Genomic DNA, 22596 nt, shown 5'->3' on the forward strand with positions numbered 1-22596 from the left:
TCTTAGTTAGCGTCATGTATCCCTGTCGTTGTTGATCATTATTACCCGCTGTAGATTCCCAGTGTTCTGTCTCCACTGTTCTGTCTCCAGTTTTAAGTTGCTTGCAACCAGAGTTCCTATGTTTTTCTCATTTTTTGTTCAAATGTTCCTCAAATGTTTTGTTCCTTACAAATTGGGCACCATTCAAAAGGGAAATTAACAGGCTTTCCAATGGTATACAATTTATTGTCAAGAGAAGCATTGTTACAACAGAGACATAATCTACCAAACACAAATTATATTCTCTCAAATCAGCAAGAAAAAGAGAGTGAGTTGGAGATGTGCAAAGAGTTGTTTGTTAGTATTGTTCTTAAATAATAATAAAAAAAGGAGTCAGCTCTCAGTCTGAGACTGAGAGAGGGTGCTAGCTCGATGGTGGTCTATGGCAGCTCTGAGGGCAAGCCAGGATCCCTGGAGCAATCTCTGAAGTTATTTCTAGTGGATTTGAAAAAGAAAATTCTTCGATCAAATTGTAGTTGTTGCTAAATAAGATGTGCATTCATTTGATCTTGTGTATTCTTCGCCTGCTGGTTACACTTCCTCAGTGGAAGTGCTGGGTATACGGTGAGACTTGGATGAAGATTCTTCAAAAACATCATCTTCCATGCCTTCTTCGATGGGCTTCATCTTTGAGGAGTTCTTGGTGTCAGGGGATTTTTCTAGAATAAATAATAAAAAATAAGGGTTCATGTTTATAGTTAATTGATAATAATTTAACACTGAAACGGAAAATACAGGCAAATGGAAATGTATACAAAAATATAAACGATAAACTCGAAAAAGTGGGAACTGCAGAGTGCTGTTCCATGCTCATAAAGAAAGAAATGTACACTTTTATTTATCCCCGTGGGGAAATTCTTCTCTGCATTTGACCGATTTTTAGTTATTAAGGAGCAGTGGGCTGCAGTTAAGCGCCCGGGGAGGTGGGGGTTGAGTGTAAAGGACACTTCGACATGCAACTAATTTGGAGAGCGGGGATCAAACCGGGTACCTATCAGTCTGAATGCATTGTTCAGACTTTTTTTCACCAGATGGTCTGCATCATGAGGTCTGCCTCTGAAGAAGCTGATCATAACAGAAGGCAAGTTGTCTGAACCCAGCCGGCTGTACAACCTAAGCACCCCTACGTTCACCAGAGTGCCGCCAGGATCAGCTTTCATGGCAGAAAAGTGCTGCTGCATCCTCCCCCGGCTCCTTCTCTGCTTCCCACGCCACCTTGGCCCACTTTTCCAGTGCCATAGCCGGCGGAGAAGGTAGAGAAACCACAGCCAAGGGAACCGGGGGAAAAAACCCTGTTGAGCCTGCTTGTGGTCCAACACCTCAGGAGCTGCCGAGGAAGCAATGGAATGGCTACAGAGATGGTTCATCCGTCTGCGCACGGATTCTGTGCTGTGTCACTCCGATGCATGGATTTGGTTGCCTCAATTCCTTGACCTGGTGCTGGAGGATGAGATGAACAGGCGCGTCCTGCTGCAGTTACCTTGTGCCTGTGGGCTTGGACCCTACAGAGGAGCACTTACCTCTCTCAGGATGTTTTGTGTTCTATTACGAGCATGAGGGATGTATCTACCAGAGCGCCTAAATAGTCCGCTTTTCAGCAATAGTGTAAACACAACATTTGGGATTTGGCGTTGGTTATACTGTATGTGAGTTGATTAAAGGCCTCTTCAAACCCCTGCACAGCGCCTATTCTTCTTGGCTGTGAGGCTATTTCACAGGTATATCTCTCCTATGATATGGATTCTCGAGGAAAAATATTAGATCGCATTCCACCAGAGGAATGTCATTTTTTCAAAACAATTATTACTCTTTCAAATTGTGTGTGTTTGTGCTTGGACCCTCTCCTGCTCTGCCTCCAATAGAGATAGCTCTTGATGAGAACATTAGTTGTGTTTGATTCTCAACTCTCTTAGTCCATGTTGATGTGTTCTTGGGCAAGACACAAAGCCCTAAATTGCCCTGTAAGCTGATTCTACGGTGTGTGAATGTTATTTTGTCCTGATGAGCAGGTGGCACCTTGCATGGTAGCCCCTGCCATCAGTGTATGAATGGGTAGTGTAAAAGTTGTGCAGTGCGACCCATTGGATAAACCCAATAACGATTGTTTTTAGAAGGTTGAGCCTATACTCATAGAATCAGGAATTACTGTATGTAACTAACATCCAAAACAGAGTAGTGTTATTGCCAAAAGAGGTTGAGCACTGCAGGGCCTTTTGTAGGCACACGTACAGGATGCAGGATGTCCGTTAGAGAAACACACAAACAACTTTTCATATTATACACTACCGTTCAAAAATTTGGGATCACTTAGAAATGACTTTCTTTTTCAAAGAAAAGCACTGTTTTTTCAATAAAGATAACATTAAATTAATCAGAAATACACTCTACATTGTTAATGTGGTAAATGTCTATTCTAGGTGGAAGTGTCTGGTTTCTAATGAAATATCTCCAGAGGTGTATAGAGGCCCTTTTACAGCAACTATCACTCCAGTGTTCTAATGGTACATTGTGTTTGCTAATCGCCTTAGAAGACTAATGTCTGATTAGAAAACCCGTGCAATTATGTTAGCACAGCTGAAAACAGTTATGCTGGTGATATAAGCTATACAACTGGCCTTCCTTTGAGCTTGAAGTTTGTAGAACAAAATTAATATTTCAAATATTAATCATTATTTCTAACCTTGTCAATGTCTTAACTATATTTTATATTCATTTGATAAATAAAAGTGTGATTTTTCATGGAAGACACAAAATTGTCTGGGTGATCCCAAACTTTTGAACGGTAGTGTATATGAACTGCTAACACCAGCCTGTTACCAAGAGAAAATGTCCTCTCTGTTATCAAAGCATGGTTTTATTTTGTTATTTATTTTCTGCATTTTGGGAATCAGTATTGTTAATAAGGATTGGACGACTGTGCTTCCAATGTTTTTATTGGATGAATAAATAGTAATGGTAAACCATCGGAAAAATCTGAATAATACGCTAATCATTTTGAAATTCAACAAATACGGTAACTTTAATAGCTTGAAACGTAGATGTACTTGTTTTACTCTGATACGACAGATCATTTCAAATTAAAGATGTATATATTTGGTAATCAGCCAATGGAATACCCATAAACTAGTCTGATGTAGTTCAATAACCTAAAACAAATCTTGCGAGGTGATAATGTGACTTACGGAGTGATGATCCAGCAGAACCTCCTCGTAGGATCTGGTTAAGGACATCATCAGTGTCGCTGCTGCTCGCCATGCTGTTCCTCATCTGCATCATAGACAGCTGAGAGCAAAGGCTGGGCTGACGGTCCATCTTCTTCACCGCCTGAAATACATCCACCATCATCACCTGGTTGATTCTGCCAGTAGCATAGGCTTGTCTCATAGATTAAGCAATTATTATTATTCTGTACAATCAGCATTTTTGTCATTTTCATCCATTATGGTATTGATGCGTTATTCCAGTTTCTGCCACTAAAATGTATCAGAAATTTGACATGAGACGTGGACCCACCTTGTCACTGAGTGTGGGGTCATTCAGAGAGTACAGTTTGTTGGTGATGTCTTTGCCAATGAGGTACCTGAATACCTCATTTAGGAAAGTATCTGACTCCAGAAAGTAGGTGAGCCTCTCTCGAGACCAACACAGGAATTTACAGTTCTCCTCTGCCATGATGGTCACCTGTCGAACAAATTTTTCAAAAATAGCAGCTGGTTTAAGCTTTGATAGTGGACAGATACTTAAAACTCACGGTTCGGATCCTATCATTGATCAGAATCACTAATTGGATGACAGATTGGATCAGCACAAAAGAAAAAAGGGAGAAAATATAAAAAACTGATTTTTTTGCCCCCGATACTAACTGATACTAATCCCGTATGATCCAAATTGGCAGATACAGAGCTCTTTGTTACATATTTAGGCTCCAGACATCAATTATTATTATTTATTATTATTTATTTTTTATTATAGTCATAGTTGTCTTTCCTTCAGAAAAACACAATTCAAATGATTAGGAAATAAGATTATATTTGTATTACAATAAAACTTGTCAATAGTATGTTTTAATGATGTACTATAAGCTGCTTAGAGGTATTGTAACCACCTCATAATTCATCTCTAATATCCGTTTATGTTATGAAAACAACTGGATTTATTAAATTTTCTCACCAAAACTACATTTTACGAAATTACATGTGAACCAATAATGATTGATGTTAGAATTTCACTTCACATAATACAAATGTTTACTGAACAGAGCCTGAACGCATCATAATGTAACAGAATAGAACCTTTGTCTGGCCATTCAAGGTTAAGTTATCATTAACTAGCCCCCATGCCAATTTAAAAGCCAATGCAGGGTTCTTACAAAATTTGACCAATGGATTTCCATGACTTTTCCATGACTTTAAACCAAATTTCCATGACCAAACTGAAATCTCGGTTTATACATGAAAAAGTGAGAACATTTAGTATTTAAACAATGTGAATTCCAAAGCATACAGTATACATTTAATGAAACAAATGAATAAGAGACAATATTTTGATTAAAAGAATAAACACTTGCTTGGCCAACGAACTTTCCAGTTAAGGTGCGTTCACTTGCAACGCGGAAAGAAAAAAAATTGCGCCGCCAGTATGCCGGCTTATATTTTGAGTCTTTCTTTCTAAAACATATTTATTATTTCAAACTCGGCGTAAATAAACATGTGATTATAACAAATTTCCATGACTTTTCCAAAACTTTTGTGATTCAAGTTTTTTCCATGACTTTTCCAGGCCTGGAAATGACCATTTTAAAATTCCATGACTTTTCCAGGTTTTCCATGACCGTACGAACCCTGTCAATGTCCTCATAGCATATTTTATCGAATATTGTCAGATAACAATTGTCAGTAAAACTTTATTTCATACTGTGATGGTTAAATGAATCACATGCGTGCCAAATGGCGAGAGGGTGTCAGTACGTATCACTGATCGACAGTGGCCCGTTACACCACTAGTACCGACTCAATATAAATTTTACCACTGCAGTCTTTAAGGCTGCGTGGAGATGACCAGGCAGGTACGTCTTCATTTGAGTCAATTAAGCAATGAAGGCACAAAGTGTTTGTTTATTTCTTTTCATCCAATCTGACTTTCTGACTAATTACCTGAAACTTCTCTCCTCTGTGCATCTCAGTGGACCTGAACTCTGGAGAGTCAATGAATGAATTGGTATAGATGTTGTGAAGAAAATGACTTCGATACGATACCTTCATCCTGTCACAAAGAAATGTCACAGTTAAAACTCTAATTCATCTTTAAAACAAAAAGTCATCTTTTTTTAAGTGATTTTAAACCTTCATTATCTTGTGTTGACTGACAAAGAAGGTTCCTATTCTTCAAATGGTCGTTTAGCCATGAACTAAATCCTTAAATTGTTTATGAAAACCATGAATCTTGCCAATTAAAAAGTAGGAAACAGCGATCTTAACATTGAGTGAAGAGCATATCTAAAAATATCATAAGAAACTCCAATGGGAAACCATCGGATCCCTGTGCTTGTTGTAGTAGTTGGTCCAGTGCCTTTAAGATTTAATTGGTATTAATGTATTCAGTCAAAATAAAATGGTTTAAAATATTTATTTAAAAAGGTTTGGCTAATAAATTATGTCTTCTCCAGTTTTTAGGAAGGGAACTATTTTGGCATTTTCCTTTCTCTTTATTCGCCAATTGATGTTTGCCTTTCTCGTTTTCAAAATGTTGAATTCAAACCCTTTCTGGGTATTATTATTATTTTATCTTCTAATATAATAATAAATTTATTTTCTTCTGTTTATTATGTTTGCCACACATATATTTATTTTTCCTCTCAAAACAATTTGAAAAATTCCTACATCATGCTGAACTCTATACAGTATGTAGAGAAAGTAGAGTCTGTTGTTACCACTGCCAAATTAGCCTCCCTGTGTCTCCCCTCTGCTCATCTCCCTCCCCTCTGCTCCTCCCTCCTCACTCACTCTGCACTGCCCAACACACCTGCCATCATCATATCACAGCTCCGGTTTGAATGGGCTTTTTTATTTCAGTGCACACTGTTATTTGGGCCGCAGCCTGCCACTTTTTCCAAGGCTAGCCTTGAAGGCGTTTTTTTTCTAAATCATCAAAAATATTGCTTAAGGAAGTTCTAAAGATAGTTTTCACATTTAGAGTTCAAACTAATTTTTAAAACATTAAATTTACATTTATGAGAATCTTCATAATTGAAAGCATCATTTGTACCCTTGAATAAAGACAGTCAAATTCAAGCATTATGAAGACAAAATAAGTCTATTTTCCCATAGGTTCTAATTACAGCAAATACAAAAATGGGCACCACATGATTCCATCACAGAAAAATAAGTTGTTAGAACATGTCACATCTACCAATAATCAAATGAACAGCACATACTTTCCCTTGAGGAGAATGCTGAGGCGTTCATCTACAGAGGTTTTATCCTCAGCAGCGTAGACCTGGCCCTTCTTAAGTGTCTGGATGGTGCAGAACTGCCCTGTGAGCCTCTGAAACAAAGCTTCCCGCACATGGAGGGGCTCAAACATCCGCTTGTAGACTGACCGCAACTCCCTGTCGATCTTAATCTGGCACAGCACATTCACAGCCTTAATTCGTCTTTTAATGAAAATTCAACATAGAAAGCAAACTTCAGTAATTGTTGACAAGGGAGACCTCTGGGACCACTTGTCTGGGTGGGTGATGATTTCATAATATGGCTACAGTGTCAGAGTGAGGGAAAGGGCTTCCTACCAGACATCACAATGGGATATAGTTATCTAACTATGAATCCCACTGCTTTTCTTGCAAACACCTGCCCTGCATAGCTTGTTGAGGTTAGGCAGTGACCTTGAGTTGTAAGAGGTTTGCACAAGCATGAACGCACGACCAATCCTAGCTCTTGAATGCTATGCAGGTTGGGTCCTGGCAAGAAAAGCAGTGGGATTCAAATGATGCATTTCAATTCCAATCTGTAGGAGTTGTGAGCATGTGCGTGGTTGGAAAATAATAGAAAATCAACAATAAACACTAAGAATAACTGAAGTGTAATATGCTTATTTAAAACTAGTATTCAACAATTTAGCTCAAATTAACTGAATTGGTAAACATGTGTGTGCAAGTAATATCAACAAATTAGAATAATTAGTAGGGTAAGTCAACCTACTAGACAATAGAGTTGTGAGCATGTGCGTGGTTGGAAAATAATAGAAAATCAACAATAAACACTAAGAATAACTGAAGTGTAATATGCTTATTTAAAACTAGTATTCAACAATTTAGCTCAAATTAACTGAATTGGTAAACATGTGTGTGCAAGTAATATCAACAAATTAGAATAATTAGTAGGGTAAGTCAACCTACTAGACAATAGACATAAATTAAATAGCTTTTAAAAAATGTACTTGGTACCCACCTTGAGCTACACAAAAAAAAGTATAAGAATGTTAATTACATTTATAAACTAGAATGGGCACTCGGTAGAGCGCATACCTTCGCAGATCACAAGATTGGGCATTGAATTATGAACATTTTGGCATTAGTTGCATGCCAATTGGACACAAATGTATCGTGCTATGGTAAAAAAAAAGATGTTGACCTTTCCATGACCTTGACCTTGACCTTTGACCCGATTGATCCCAAAATCTAATCAAATGGTCCCCGGATAATAACCAATCATCCCACCAAATTTCATGCCATTCAAGAAGATTTTACCTGTTCATGACCTTTGACCTTGACCTTTGACCCGATTGATCCCAAAATCTAATCAACTGGTCCCCGGATAATAACCAATCATCCCACCAAATTCCATGTGATTCGGTTCAATACTTTTTGAGTTCTGCGAATAACACGCATACAAATAAATAAATAAATAAATACACGGCGATCAAAACATAACCTTCCGCATTTTTCTATGCGAAGGTAATCATACACATTGTCAATATTTGTGTTTTGGATATATGGAATATACCCAGTAATATATGAAAAATAGAATATCTGCACAAAATATATGCTTTTCCTGCACTACGGACACATGATTGCTTGAAGAAACACAATGAGGAGGTAGATAAAAAACTTACACACACTCTAACCCTAACAAGGTTCATAGGAGCATCTAAATATATAAACATGATCTATTTCGACCTCACTCTGACCGTCACCACGGTCTTCACCTTGAATGAAGCCATTCTTCTTCCTATCTGCGAGACCATACTATCAACAAAGTCATGTGACTGACCTTAAGAGGCTGGCCGTAGATTATAAAGCAACCGGAAAATCACCATGCCTCTTCCTCTTTGCCTTTCTTGCCTCATCGGAGACCGGTAAGTATGTCGGGAAGCCAATAATCTGTCACTTAGTGTGCATGTGCCTTGTGTCCCTGAGGATGTCTGTGGTTTTTCCTGTGAGTTCTGTATGTAACTCTCTGGTTGTTGCAGGTAAGATAAATGATATCACCTGCGGCTCATTACCCATAGCCTGTTTGGCATTTTTGCGTAAGTAGGCGTTTGGTTCAGCTGTTTCGCAAATTAAGTTTTCTGTTCTTCGTACACGTGCGTACACGAGTGGTGTTCTCTATTTAAATAGTGGCGCGCGATTAAATGGCTCACTGAGTTATATCTCATCCGGTAGAGCGGGCGCTCTTACGGTTACGCGGTAGGCCGGGGTTCGAATCCACCTTCGGCATATTTTATTTAGCCAGGGATTTTGCCTTGCATTCCCCTTGTATTTAAAAGGGCGTTTACATTTTTCCCTTAAGCCTCTGTGCGCAGAAGGTGGGTTTGGTTATTTGTACGTCCGCGTACAGGAAAGGAGTGATTTTTTGTTCTTATGAGCAGTATTTTTGTTTATACTTCGAGCCAGTGAGCATATATCCCCATTGACTACTGTTCGCAGCAGTCGGGGTTAATTGGTACTATTATGGCTCCCCAGACTTGTCGGTTCTGTGGGGCAGTCATGGACATTCGCGACGGTCACCGTGAGTGTCCGTCTTGTTTGGGCATGACGCATTTAATGTATGACGTTAATTGCCCATGTCCAGCAGCCATTGATCTGCCTCTGGAGGAAAGGGCCCGAAGGGCTAGGCTTGAGGGGCATTCCCAACACACTGTGGCAGCTGGTAGGGAACGAGAGCGTTGCACGGAAAACCGCTCCCGCAAGCGTAAACAGGGGCAGTCCCAGGGGCATGGAAAAAAACGTGCCGCAGAGACTAACTCTCTGCCACTGCAGAGTCCAGCCCCACCTGTAGATGGAGCAGGGGGGCAGGAGGATACTCAGTGTCAAATCCTGGCCGCCATTCGTGGTCTGGCAGACAGGGTGAGTAGAATGGAAGCTCAGTGAGCAGCTCCACTGACTGCGGCTTGTTCGGTGGGGATCTCCCCGAGGGACTTGCCGGCATATGAAGAACATCAGACAGATCACCCTGATGCTATATCACTTCATGCACAGGTTTTTATCTTGGAGGACGAGGGTCACCCAGAGATTGCTGAAGAGTCACATTGCCTTAGCCTATCTCACACAGGTGAGTCTGCGTCCATAGACAATGGTACTGGCGATTCTGTTCCCAGTGATGTGTTTTCAAAGGTTTTGAGTGCGGCTAAGATTATGGGCCTTTCAATTCTAATTGAAACCCCTAGCTCATCGGAGGGAGTCTGGGCTGGCATCTCGCAGTCTCGCCCCTCAGTGACTATTCCTGCAGCCGAGGATGGCAGCTTTAACCCCTCTAGGCCCAGATAGGGTGACCACTGATCCACACTGTCCTCGTAAGGAGTGCAAGAAGACAGACCACTTGGTTTGTAGGTCCTATAATGCAGCAGCCCGCGTGGCGCGTGCAGGAAATGCACTCGCTTTCTTGTTAGCAGCGCTCAGAAGGACCGCTAGTGCGGGTGATCAGGACACCAGAAACCTGATAGATGCGGCCCTGTCCACACACTCTCAGCTTACTCGTGACATCGGTTCCGCTATGTCGTCAGCCATGATGTCCCGCAGACAGATCTGGCTAGCTCAGACAACCCTCCCCGAGAACATCAGGAAGGAGCTTACCAACATGCCGGTGGTACCGGGTAGAGTCTTTCACTCTGACTCCCAGAGTGTCTTGGAGAAAGCTGAACAGTCTCTGCGTACTCGAGAGAGCGTGCAGCGCACATTCAGTCGGCCTGCAGCGACGAGGCAGAGACCAACGGGCCAGCAGCACCAATTCCAGGCTGCCTGGGGTCATCCAGAGCGCTGGATGCGTGGCAGGCGCCAGGGCTCAGGTGCACATGCTTCAGGTGATGCGGCAGGAAGACTTCGACTGCAGCATCAAGGGTTTCAGCCCCGGCCTACAGCAAGAGGGGCTCCTCAAAGGAGACGCCCCCCCCAAGGGTCCAGGGACCCAGGGGGCCTCTGCATAGGAGTGGTGGGGCAGCCGCCAAGGTTCACTCCCAGCTACGCCTGGACAGCTGGGAGAAGGAAGTCTCAGACCCCTGGGTAGTGGCAAGGGGTTACAGAATTCAATTTTGGCGGCGGCCCCCACCTTTTTCCAGGGTCCATATGACGTGAGTCAAGGACTCAGTCCAGGCAAAAGTTTTGTCCGAGGAGATTGCAATCCTCCTTCAGAAGAAAGTAATTGTGAAGGTACGGCCCAGCGAACAGCAAGCTGGCTTTTATTCAACATATTTCCTTGTTCCCAAAAAGGATGGTGGGATACGTCCCATCCTGGACCTCCGCCTAAATTCTTACATAAAGGTTCTGCCGTTCAAAATGCTGCACACACGGCACATTCTAGAGTCGATAGAGCAAGGGGAATGGTTCACCACTATCGATCTAAAAGATCGCGATCACGTCCCCATTTGTCGGGCACATTGGCAGTTTCTACGGTTCGCTTTTCAAGGGCAAGCTTACGAGTTCAAGGTCCTTCCGTTTGGTCTCTCCCTTTCTCCGGAGTTTTCACCCGAGTGGTAGCAGCCGCTCTGTCACCACTCCAGAGGGCAGGTTTAAAGATCCTGCCATACCTGGACGACTGGCTGGTCTGCGCTTCATCACGTGAACAGGTCATGCAGCATACCGGGAGGGTCTTAGCTCATGTCCAAGCCCTTGGTTTCAGGGTGAACTTAAAGAAAAGCAACCTCGAACCGAGGCAGGAAACTGTCTTCTTGGGGGTTTGCCTGAACTCTCTTATGATGAAGGTGTCTCTTACCCCTCAGAGGGTGGCGAGAATCCTAATGGTCTTGCGTATCTTCCGACTGGGCAAACGCCTACAGTTGGTTCACTTTCAGAGACTGCTGGGATTGATATCAGCAGCAGTGTTGGTGACTCCGCTGGGCCTGCTCAGGGCTCGGCCCCTACAGCGGTGGCTGAATGCGTTCAACCTCCATCCACAGAGGGACAGGCATGTGAAGCTCAGAGTGACTCAGTCATGTCAGAGAACTCTGAGCCCATGGAGGGACCACAAGTTGCTCAAACAAGGTGTACCCTCGGGCAATCTGCCTTCAAGGAGGACTTTGGTGTCCACAGATGCCTCCATGACAGGCTGGGGAGCAGTTTGGGAGGGCAGAATGGCGAGAGGTGTTTGGAAACCTCCATGGGACACCGAACACATCAATGTGCTCGAGCTGAGGGCTGTGTATCTGGCTCTCGGGGCTTTTCTCCCATTCATACGTGGCAGGCATGTCCTGGTGAGCTCGGACAGCTCTGCTGCAGTTTACCATGTCAATCATCAAGGAGGCACGAAGTCTCTGCGTTGCCTCAAGGTTGCACAGAGGCTTCTGCCTTGGGCTTTTCCACGTCTTTTCCACGCCTCGCTAAAGGCTGTCTATGTACCAGGGGTGCTGAATCAGGCTGCAGACCTCCTCTCCAGATCGGGGCCTCTCCCAGGGGAATGGAGACTACACCCAGAAGTGGTGGCGGGTTTATCGACTCAATATGGCATGGCTCAGGTGGATCTGTTCACATCTAAGGGAGACAGCCCATTGCCAGCTGTGGTTTTCCCTGAGGCATCCAGGTGGTCCTCTGGGCCTGGATACTCTGTCTCACGAGTGGCCGAAGGGGTTACTGTACGCTTTTCCCCCACTACCATTGATTCCTCATGTGTTGGACAGATTCAACCAGGGGCACTCCACGGTTCTGTTGGTAGCCCCACGGTGGCCGGGGAGACATTGGTTTCCGGTCCTCCTTTGCCTGGTTCACGGCCGACCTTGGCCCTTGCCACTCAGGGCGGACCTTCTGTCCCAGGGGGAGGAACAATTTGGTATCCCAAGCCAGCTGTTATGCAGCTGTGGGCTTGGCCCCTTCTCAGTCCATCTCTCATGACCTGAGTGACGCTGTTCAGGAGACCATACATAATGCTAGAGCACCAACCACACGCTACAATTACAAGCAAAGGTGGAAATTGTTCTCATCGTGGTGCCACCATAAAGGGGCAGATCCCTTCACCTGCCCGGTGGCTTTGGTACTTGACTTCCTCCAGTCGCTGCTGGATGCAGGTCGGGCAGCTAGCACCCTGAGGGGCTACACTGCGGCTATTTCTACTTTCCATGACACACTGGGAGGTCTTTCGGTAGGGAAGCACCCCATAGTTTCTAAAAGGTGCTAATCGTCTGCGCCCAGGCAGGAGTTTACGGGCTCCATCATGGGACCTACCTTTGTTGTTGAGGTCCTTGGCTACAGCCCCATACAAACTACTGGAACAGTCAGATTTTAAGTTTCTGTCACACAAAACTGCATTCCTTTTGGCCATTTACTCTGCCAAGAGGATGAGCGAGCTACACGCACTGTCTGTGAGCAGCGAGTACTTGAGGTGGAGAGCAGAATATGCAGGGGTGTCCCTGTGGCCGAACCCGTTATTCCACCCTAAAGTGGTAAGCCCTCAGACAGTGAATCAGGCTATTGAAATGGAAACATTCCAACCTGATCCATCTTGCCAAGAGGGAGCGGCTCTTCATAAATTGTGTCCTTACTGGCAGGCACACACTCAGCTGTTCGTTTGTTATGGGGGCAAGAAGTTTGGTTACCCCCTGTCTAAGCAGCGTCTGTCCCACTGGTTGGTGGAGACGATTTCTCAGGCTTACTCGAACCAAGATTTCCCAGTCCCAGAAGGTCTGGTGGCCCACTCCACATGCAGTTCCACTTCATGGGCAGCTCTAAAGGGAGTTGCTGTTGGGGACATTTGTGCAGCATGCACGTTTGCAATGTTTTATAGTCAATGTGATGTCTACGGCAATTGGCTCCACAGTTCTTATGACGACCGCCGAGCATGCTGGTGAGTCGGTGGAATCTTCCGTTCCTCGCGACAATGTTGATATTAGTCATCCAAGGTGAAGACCGTGGTGACGGTCCGAGTGAGGTCGAAATAGATCGTAAGTTATGTCCATAACTATGGATCTATGAGACCGAAGCATGACCGTCACCATCTCTTGTCCAGGCAGGAGGAAGAGGCAAGGTTTTCCGGTTGCTTTATAACCTACGGCCAGCCTCTTAAGGTCAGTCACATGACCTTAACCTTTTTTTTTGCCTTTAATTGGCGGCTCTCTATTAGATATTATCAATGTGTCTCTGCTAACAGGCCACGTACCACACTCCTTCAAAGTGGCTGTTATTAAACCTCTCCTGAAGAAGCCCACTCTGGATCCAGAGGTGTTGGCTAACTACAGACCGATCTCTAACCTCCCCTTCCTCTCCAAGATCCTTGAGAAAGTGGTCGCAAATCAGTTGTGCGACTTCCTACATCATAATAGTTTATTTGAGAAATTTCAATCAGGATTTAGAAAACACCACAGCACCGAGACAGCACTGGTGAAAATTACAAATTACCTCTTAATGGCAGCAGATAAAGGACTCCTCTCTGTCCTGGTCTTGTTAGACCTTAGTGCTGCATTCGACACCATTGACCATGACATCCTGTTACAGAGACTGGAGCAGTCGATTGGCATTTCAGGCACGGCACTAATTTGGTTTAAATCCTATTTATCAGATCGATCTCAATTTGTATTTGTAAACGATGACGCCTCGATAACCACCAACGTTAATCACGGAGTTCCACAAGGTTCTGTGCTTGGATCAATTTTATTTACCTTATACATGCTTCCTTTGGGCAATATTATCAGGAAACACTCCATAAACTTTCATTGTTATGCAGATGATACTCAACTATATTTATCGATAAAACCAGAGGAGAGCAACCAACTCGGTAAAATTCAAGCATGTCTTAAAGACATAAAAACATGGATGACCTGCAACTTCTTGATGTTAAACTCAGACAAAACCGAAGTAATTTTAATCGGCCCTGAGCACCTCAGAGATCAATTATCTGGTGATGTGGTTTCTGTAGACGGCATTGCCCTAGCATCCAACACCACTGTAAAGAATCTTGGCGTTATCTTTGATCGGGACTTGTCCTTTAAAGGGTACCTGTAGTGCAAAACAATATGTAGCCAGATCAAAAGATAATGTGTTTCTAAAGGTTATTCATGCACTGACGGTCCAGTATTCAATAACAATACGTAGTTTAGGCTGTTCAAAGTCCTCAACTCCGACATGCGACATTGCACTGGAGCTTGAATATGTCGCGGGTGGTGTGACGTCAGATCGTTGATAGATCGACAGCCAGCCACAGCGGATGTGTTCAGATACCAATATAAACAACGTCGAGCGCTCGCAAACAAATGCTGAGAGATTGATAATATGGATGATGAAAGATTGTCTGATTCAGCAACTGGATACTTGTTTGAACCTTTAAAAGCAGACTATCCCCATTTAGTGAATTGTGACAGCGATGATAGCGATGATTCTGATGAAGTTGATGCGAAGGACCGCCGGTCCAGATGCTTCACCGTGCGGACCGTGCACGCAAGTCGGCGGACGTTTGGTGCAGTTGTGGGAAATGTGCCACAGAAAACAGACATAGAGTGCATTTGTTGTAAAGAGCACGAACTTATGTCCGATGATATAGCAGGGCTCTCAAGTTTTGAAGACAGGCAAGCGTGAGATTTCCATCAGCACCCGATACAGCTGACTGTTGCGCGCCGCATCGAGCCGAAAAGAGTTGTCGACGGGGTGCTAGTGACTATTTCTACTCAACAATCGATCGGCGTATTGAGCACCCCTGCATTCAAGCATTAAATAGCCGAGAGGTTTTTCAGCGTGAGGAATTAGATGTGTGGCGGAGTGCGTGAGATAAGACCGAAATCGTGAGTCTCACGCTCAATGCGTGAGACTTGAGAGCCCTGATATAGTGTCATTAGACCTCATCTGCTTCACACAAAAGAGTGAGCTTGATAGCTACATCGCGCATAAGCCAGCGCTGGAGATGTCTTTCATTGATGCAATGTTCGGCCGACATGTTCGGGGGTGCTAGTGACTTTTTCTTTGCTCCGTCCGTCCCGATGCGCGCAAACCGGTGTCGGGAGCTCCGCGGCGCACGAGACGGCGAGCAGAGGACTGTCAACGCAACACGTAGAGACAGAAATGACATGCTGCTGCTGTAATGTGGCGCTATAGAGAAAGTGACAGGGGGGCGGGCCAATTTTTTTTTATGTCATGCGATCTACCAATACTACGCCGCGATCGACTGGCAGGTCGCCGCGATCGACGTATTGAGCACCCCTGATATAGATTGTGTAATTCTTGAGGCCACCGATCTATCCCAAGAAGCAATGCGTGTAGAAGTGGCTCCGGATTGGCTGAATTCCTTTCAACGACTCTACGTCATAGTTAGCTTTGAGCTGGAGTAAATAACTAGCAAAATGGCTGCGCCCACGGACTCGGAATGTTGACAAAGAAATGTAAATCCTCGGGCTATGCGTGACTTGTTGACAATAGCGGCGGGGTAAATATGATTTATTTGATGCGCCGAATGGATGTAGCACGTTGTTGTTTTGCACTACAGGTACCCTTTAACTCCCACGTAAAGCAAATCTCAAGGACTGCATTCTTTCATCTACGTAATATTTCAAAAATCAGGCACATCTTGTCTCAAAAAGATGCAGAAAAATTGGTTCACGCGTTCGTTACTTCGAGACTGGATTACTGCAACTCCTTATTATCAGGCTGCTCTAATAAATCTCTTAGGTCCCTCCAGTTGATCCAGAATGCTGCAGCTCGTGTTCTCACTAAAACTAAGAAAAGAGATCACATCACTCCTGCACTAGCTGCTCTGCACTGGCTCCCAGTAAAATCAAGAATCACTTTTAAAATTCTTCTCTTAACGTACAAAGCCTTGATTGGTGATGCACCATCATATCTTAAGGAGCTTGTAGTACCATATTGCCCCACTAGAGAGCTACGCTCACTAAATGCGGGACTACTTGTAGTTCCTAGAGTCTTAAAAAGTAGAATGGGAGCCAGAGCCTTTAGTTATCAAGCTCCTCTTTTATGGAACCAGCTTCCAATTTCAGTCCGGGAGGCAGACACAGTCACCTCGCTTAAGAGTAGACTTAAGACTTTCCTCTTTGACAGAGCTTATAGTTAGGGCTGAATCAGGTTTGCCCTGGTCCAGCCCCTTGATATGCTGCTATACGCTTATAGCTGCCGGGGGACGTTTTAGGATGCACTGAGTACCTATCTCCTCTTTTTTCTCTCCTTAAGGATGAATTTTCATCTCTCAATCATACGTTACTAACTCTGCTTTCTCCCCGGAGTCCTTTTGACTTCACGTCTCATGGGGTCATCGGACCCTATGAGACGGCATAGATCCTATCTGCCTGATGGATCATCGAGGTCTGGGTCGTGAAATTCCTGCTCCTGACTACGCCACTGTCCTGTTGAGACTCCGCCCACTGTTGAGACTCCGCCCACTCCTCCTCCCCACCGCCATCTGCCTGATGGATCGTGGAGGTCTCCATCGTGGAATATGCCTACTATGTACTATTCATACACTCTGTCATATTCATTGAATGTATTTTAACTCTAAATCTGTCCTTCTGTACACATTACATCTATTGCATCTGTCCATCCTGGAGAGGGATCCTCCTCTGTTGCTCTCCTGAAGGTTTCTTCCCTTTTTATCCCCCTGAAGGGTTATTTGGGAGTTTTTCCTGGTCCGATGTGAGGTTTTGGGGCAGGGATGTCTATGTGTACAGATTGTAAAGCACTCCGAGACAAATTTGTAATTTGTGAAATTGGGCTATACAAATAAACTGAATTGAATTGAATTGAATGACTTTGTTGATATTATGGTCTCGCAGATAGGAAGAAAAATGGCTTCATTCAAGGTGAAGACCGTGGTGACGGTCATCCTTCGGTCTCATAGATCCATAGTTATGGACATAACTTACGTTCTAAATATTATATATATATATATATATCTATATATCTACATTACATACTGAATTGTATTAAAAAGCATATCTAAATCTTATTGGTTACATTACTTCCTCGGTGGCCGAATAAACCTGGTTTGCGAACCGCCACGAAACAGGAATACCTCTACATCTCAGACATAAATATTGTACTTTTTACTGCACTACTAGCTTGAGGTAATATTTTACATTTTACTCTATTACATCTTGGTAAATATTGTACTTTTTAAGTACATTTCATTGTCACCTCATTTAAGAGTAGACTAAACACTTTCCTCTTCGATATCGCTTATAGTTAGGGCTGAATCAGGTTTGCCCTGGTCCATCCCCTGGATATGCTGCTATAGGCTTATAGGCTGCTGAGGGTCATTTTAGGATACACTGAGCACCTATCTCCTCTTCTTCCTCTACTTATGGAGTCCTTGTGACTCCACGTCTCATAGGGTCCATTGGACCTGGCTGGGTCTGATGCCATGGCCCTGCTGATGCTCCGCCCACTCCTCCGCCCACTCCTCTCTACCTCCATCTGCCTGATGGATCATGGAGGTCTGGATCGTGGTCCATGACTACTACCAACTATTCATACACCCTGTCATACTCACTGAATGTGTTGTTACTCTGTAATGCTTCTTTCTGTACACATGACATATATTGCATCTCTCCATCCGGGGAGAGGGATCCTCCTCTGTTGCTCTCCTGAAGGTTTCTTCCCTTTTTCCCCTGTGAAAGGGTTTTTTCTATTTTTTGGAAGTTGTTCCTGATCCGATGTGAGGACCTGGGACAGGGATGTCTTTGTGTACAGATTGTAAAGCCCTCCGAGGGAAATTTGTAATTTGTGGGCTATACAAAATAAACTGAATTGAATTGAATTGCTCTGGCAGCTTTAGTTAACTCTTTAGACTGTACATGCTAATGAAATACAAAGCACGTTAATCGTGTTTTGGAACTCAAAATGAGCTCAAGATGCCGCTAAATATATATGTAATGTTGCATGTTTTAACTCCTTTATGTCCTGTTGGTAAGTTTATTCTACAGCAATGAATCATATTTTATAACCTCATCGTTTTGCTGTCTTCGTCAATTTATAGCTTTGTGACATGCATTTTCCAGCTGATATAAGAGGCGTTGAGCTTATTTAGCTTAATAAGTAAAATAACTTTTTCATCTCGTAAAGGAACACTTGATCCTTTAATTTATCCCAAACATTCAATAACTGGAGATTTATGACAGGAAGGGGATGAAAAACTGATTTAGTAAAAAGTCCAGTTTTTTCCTCTAAAATGAGATGCAGTGGAGTAATTAGCACAATATTGACCTCGGAGAAGTAGTCGAGTAAAAAGCTAAATATTTACCCCATAGACTTGTATTGAGTGGCAGACTTGTTAAAATGATAACTGGGTCATCCCACCAATACCAAATGCCACTGTCATTGTGTCCATTTTATCTGCATCTCATTGCCATAAAGCAGGACCAAACCCAGGAGGATATGCTGCCTCTTATCTGAGATAGTGTTGGACATCATAAATTGACCTTCTGTTAACCCAACACCCGAGGCCAGTATTTAAATGTTGGTGAAACACGGCCTGAATGTAAAGCAACTGTTATGATGTACTGTATGAGGACATGCTGATATACAAGAACTCACCGGTCTGCGCTTGTACAGGAGGAAGAACAAGTGCATGAAGTTGATCACCAGAAATACCACATTCCAAACCATCACATCCAGGTTGCACCTATACAGAGTCGCCCACACAATGAAGAGACCACATCCTGTCAGGGTTAGAGACACAGAAGAAAGAACAAAATATTAACACTTCAAAGTCTAAATACAAAGTTGAATACTTTAATCTAGTTTAAGATCCATAACTAAAGACAGTATTGGGGCTCATGTATGTTGCTGATCATTATTATTGCTTGCTTGTCCGAACGAACCAAGAACGTCCATTATATCTAACATTTTGTTAGCTTCAAAGTTCACCAAATTAAACATAATTAATCTAGAAATATGACATTTAGTTCAAGCTTATAACAATTATTTATATTTATCACACTTTCATTTTTATTATATTCTTACATTTTCATCACCGTTATTATTTAAATTCTGAAATGTCACTGATATTTAAATGTTATTGTATTGTGTATATATGTAAAAATATTTGCTGCTGCTTCACAAAATTTCCCCCGGTGGATGAATAAAGGGATATCCTATCCTATATAAAGTGATTTATTTTTTATTTTTTATTTTAATAATATAATTATGACCCATCTAGTCTTTGAAAATGAACATCCAAGATTATTTTAAATGTACCTTACAAAATAATTTACTGCTGCTCTGTGAGTTACTTTTACTTTCTTCGCTCTATCTGTTTCTGTTTCTCTGTAAAAACCCTTTGAGACTGGCTTGTGCCAAAGGGCAATACAAATATTTGAACTGTTAAAATGTCCCATAAATCTGGCGCTTCCTGTCGCCACTTCCGTTCCAAGCATAAGATAAACATGTCGGCAAGGCTTTTTCCATCCACCATTCTCTCCTTTCTTTACCTTCCATGTCAGAGCCTTTTAGAGCTATTTAAGAGATCCTTGTTTGTGCAGGACAGCTTTTTAAAAAAATCTAAATTATTCAATTGTTGAAAAAAACTAATCCTCAACTACCTTGTGTTAATGATTTACCAAAACATTGGGTACTTGTGAATAGAGTATAGACCTGTAGAGGCTGCTACAATATTATCACTACATGAATGCCATCAGCAGGTAGCACAACCTGTCATCAAGAGGAGGCGTAACAGGATCATGTGCAGGCCAAGGGTAGTGGGGATGCCCAGGCCCAACAACAGGGACAGGCTCGCCAGATGAAAGAGGAGGTGGTGGGTCTGCTCCCACTCCTCACAAGAGGTGGCATTGAGCGCTGCAGCCTGGATTCCTGAAGTGGCCGGGGGGAAGGGGGACAACGTGGTGAAGAGCAGGGGGTGCAGCTCTGGGGTAGAAGACATCTTGCAGCAGGGTCACCTTGAAAACTAGGGCAACATGAGAGAAAATGTGAACAGCGGATGATGATTTGCTCAGGAAGTATAGGTAACATGCTTTTCAAATGACTATTTCCGCTCATTTACTTTTTTTGCATTACTTTGTTCTATTATAACTTGTTACTGTGTATGTTTCAGGGATAGACCATATAGGTGTTATGGTAAACATGTTAGCAAAACGTTGCCTTTACACATCCAGCAGCAATCATTAATTCATTCATTTGGAGATGTATTAGTGTCAACCTGATGAATATTGAAGATTCACTTTTCATTTAGCTCTGGTTTGGTCTTAACCCCAAAACAGAAAGAACAGTGAATCCTCCAATCATCCCATTTTGGGACTAATCTCGAAATTGTCCAAGATGGTTGCCCACAGGCGAGCTTTTTAAAGATGTTAAGCCAGATACAATCAGCTTTTCATTTGCTCAATGTGCAGAGAACAGAGCAACTACACTACAAGTGTAGCAATGTTTGTGTTTGTGAATATACACCAAGTATGTTAGTCCCTGTCACTCTTTCTCATCGATGACCTAGGCATGCTCAAATCAAAGAAAACACAAATAAAATGTTGATTTGGAAAGGTTGTTAGATATTCTTGTTGCAGCCATAAACTAGCATAGCCTACCTTACAACTAAAACTTGCATGGAAGACATAACATAATAATGATCATTATAACACATAATAAACATGATTATAGTAAAATGCATTTAACTACAAAGCAGTCAATGCTATCACTAAAATAAATAAAGAAAAACTATATCTATAAACATAACTGTCTGCCAGAGGACATTACTTCCTCGAGAGGAATAAGGACTAAACGTAGCATGTGCAGGTAATTCATAGCTTCTTCCCAGCTTGAATAAATGAAAGTTGAACTATCCCTTGTTAAAACCAACACCAGTCTTGCCACAAGTAGCTTAGCACACCTAACAGCGCATACAGTGCAAACAACCACAAGAACGCTGTTGGTCAAGCTAGCGTTATTAGCTGTAATACATATATGATCACAGTTCAGAGCAGCCGCCGTGAGCTAGCCAGTGGGGCACTCTCACATGCACTAAAAGTATACGTGGCCTACAGGAAGGGGAAGCTCAGCTAACAAGACACTTTATCCTCGTTTCAGGTAGACATTGCTCTACTATTAATGTTCATAATGTTAAATAAAGGCTTCTTTAAAGATTCTTTCTGTCAAATACAAATGCATTATTCTGGAAAAATCCACAGAAAATATGAAAAAATGGACATTTGCAATCAAATAGAGCCCATTTAAAGATGTTATCCCATTTTCTATAAGAGCATCAGTTTTTTTTATTTGTTGAGCGCAGCTCATGTTTTACCCATGCACCAGACAGACAATCACTATCTTTCGGACAAGAACTACATTCTACTGTATCCATTCATTCAGTTGGGTTTGTTTATATTTTATATTTAGCTGCCTTTGCTTTTAATTTTAATTTATGTTACTCATTTTCATCCATTGTAGGCCTACAACTTGAATATGTTGTGTTTCTCTGTCTGACATATTACACGTACAAAAACATCTAAGTTGTGTTAAATGTTTTGCCAAAACACTTTTGGCAAAGAACAGTTCATGTTGCAATGTCACTATAATTCCACAATGACTTCTCACAGGAAAACTCCAATAAATATGTTTGCTTCATCTGTTTTACTCAAAGATTATTGTGCACATGCTCACAAAATAATATTCACATTTTGTTAAAAAATGAAGAAGAAATATTTATAATTAAACAACACAATATTCTCCTGGTGTTCTCCCAGCTGCTGAGCTGTTTCTGTGTCCGTTTGATGTGCACTAGCACTGGGAGGGCTCTCATGTAAAAATAGATGTGTGGATAAACAGAGGAATTTCTCGTACAACTTTTTAACTGCTCGTCAAAGTACCCAGAGGAAAACGTCTCGTGCCTTACCGATACAGCAGCAGCCAGTGGTGCAGCAAAGTAGGTGGAAGGATGTCTGTGAAATACTGGATACACTGCTGGTGACTTCAGGCTGGACCTTCAAATAGGGGGCGGCTGCTCAATGTTCGTCGCACATTCCACACAGTTGACATTGAGAGACTAAAATGGGCAGGAAGGCGATAGCAGCGCGTCTGCAGTGACTGAGTCCTCCAATAGGGGGAAACATTTCACACATTAAGCCCGTTATCGCCACTGACTGTAATGTCACAAACCCCTCGAGCAAATCTGTTCATGTATTAAGATTTACCCG

The 22596-nt window shown here is 42.7% G+C and overlaps 1 protein-coding gene across 2 annotated transcripts; it reads right to left on the reverse strand.

The window, feature by feature from the left end:
* Window positions 1-201: 201 nt before the first annotated feature.
* On the reverse strand, window positions 202-22384 carry bves (blood vessel epicardial substance). 2 transcript variants are annotated; one of them, XM_056433617.1, is made up of 8 exons: window positions 22296-22384; window positions 20105-20357; window positions 18989-19113; window positions 6473-6582; window positions 5193-5301; window positions 3553-3720; window positions 3222-3363; window positions 202-698 (listed from the first exon to the last, which is right to left on the reverse strand). In XM_056433617.1, the coding sequence occupies exons 2-8, from the start codon at window positions 20331-20333 to the stop codon at window positions 571-573; spliced, it is 1011 nt and encodes a 336-aa protein (XP_056289592.1). In that variant the 5' UTR covers window positions 20334-20357; window positions 22296-22384; the 3' UTR covers window positions 202-570. The 2 variants fall into 2 exon arrangements, with proteins under 2 accessions (XP_056289592.1, XP_056289591.1); XM_056433616.1 differs by having other exon boundaries at window positions 6473-6660.
* Between the last annotated feature and the right edge of the window lie 212 nt (window positions 22385-22596).

The sequence above is a fragment of the Pseudoliparis swirei genome, chromosome 16, assembly GCF_029220125.1.
Source record: "Pseudoliparis swirei isolate HS2019 ecotype Mariana Trench chromosome 16, NWPU_hadal_v1, whole genome shotgun sequence".
Taxonomy (NCBI): Eukaryota; Metazoa; Chordata; class Actinopteri; order Perciformes; family Liparidae; genus Pseudoliparis; species Pseudoliparis swirei.

Bases quoted from the DNA above. Each gene is read 5' to 3' on its own strand.
- bves (XM_056433616.1), bottom strand. From the start codon at position 20,333: ATGTCTTCTACCCCAGAGCTGCACCCCCTGCTCTTCACCACGTTGTCC. The intron at 19,114-20,104 runs GTTGTGCTACCT...TAACCCTGACAG, and splicing joins ACGCCTCCTCTTGATGACAG to GATGTGGTCTCTTCATTGTG. The intron at 3,721-5,192 runs GTAATTAGTCAG...TTTGTTCGACAG, and splicing joins ACAGAGGAGAGAAGTTTCAG to GTGACCATCATGGCAGAGGA.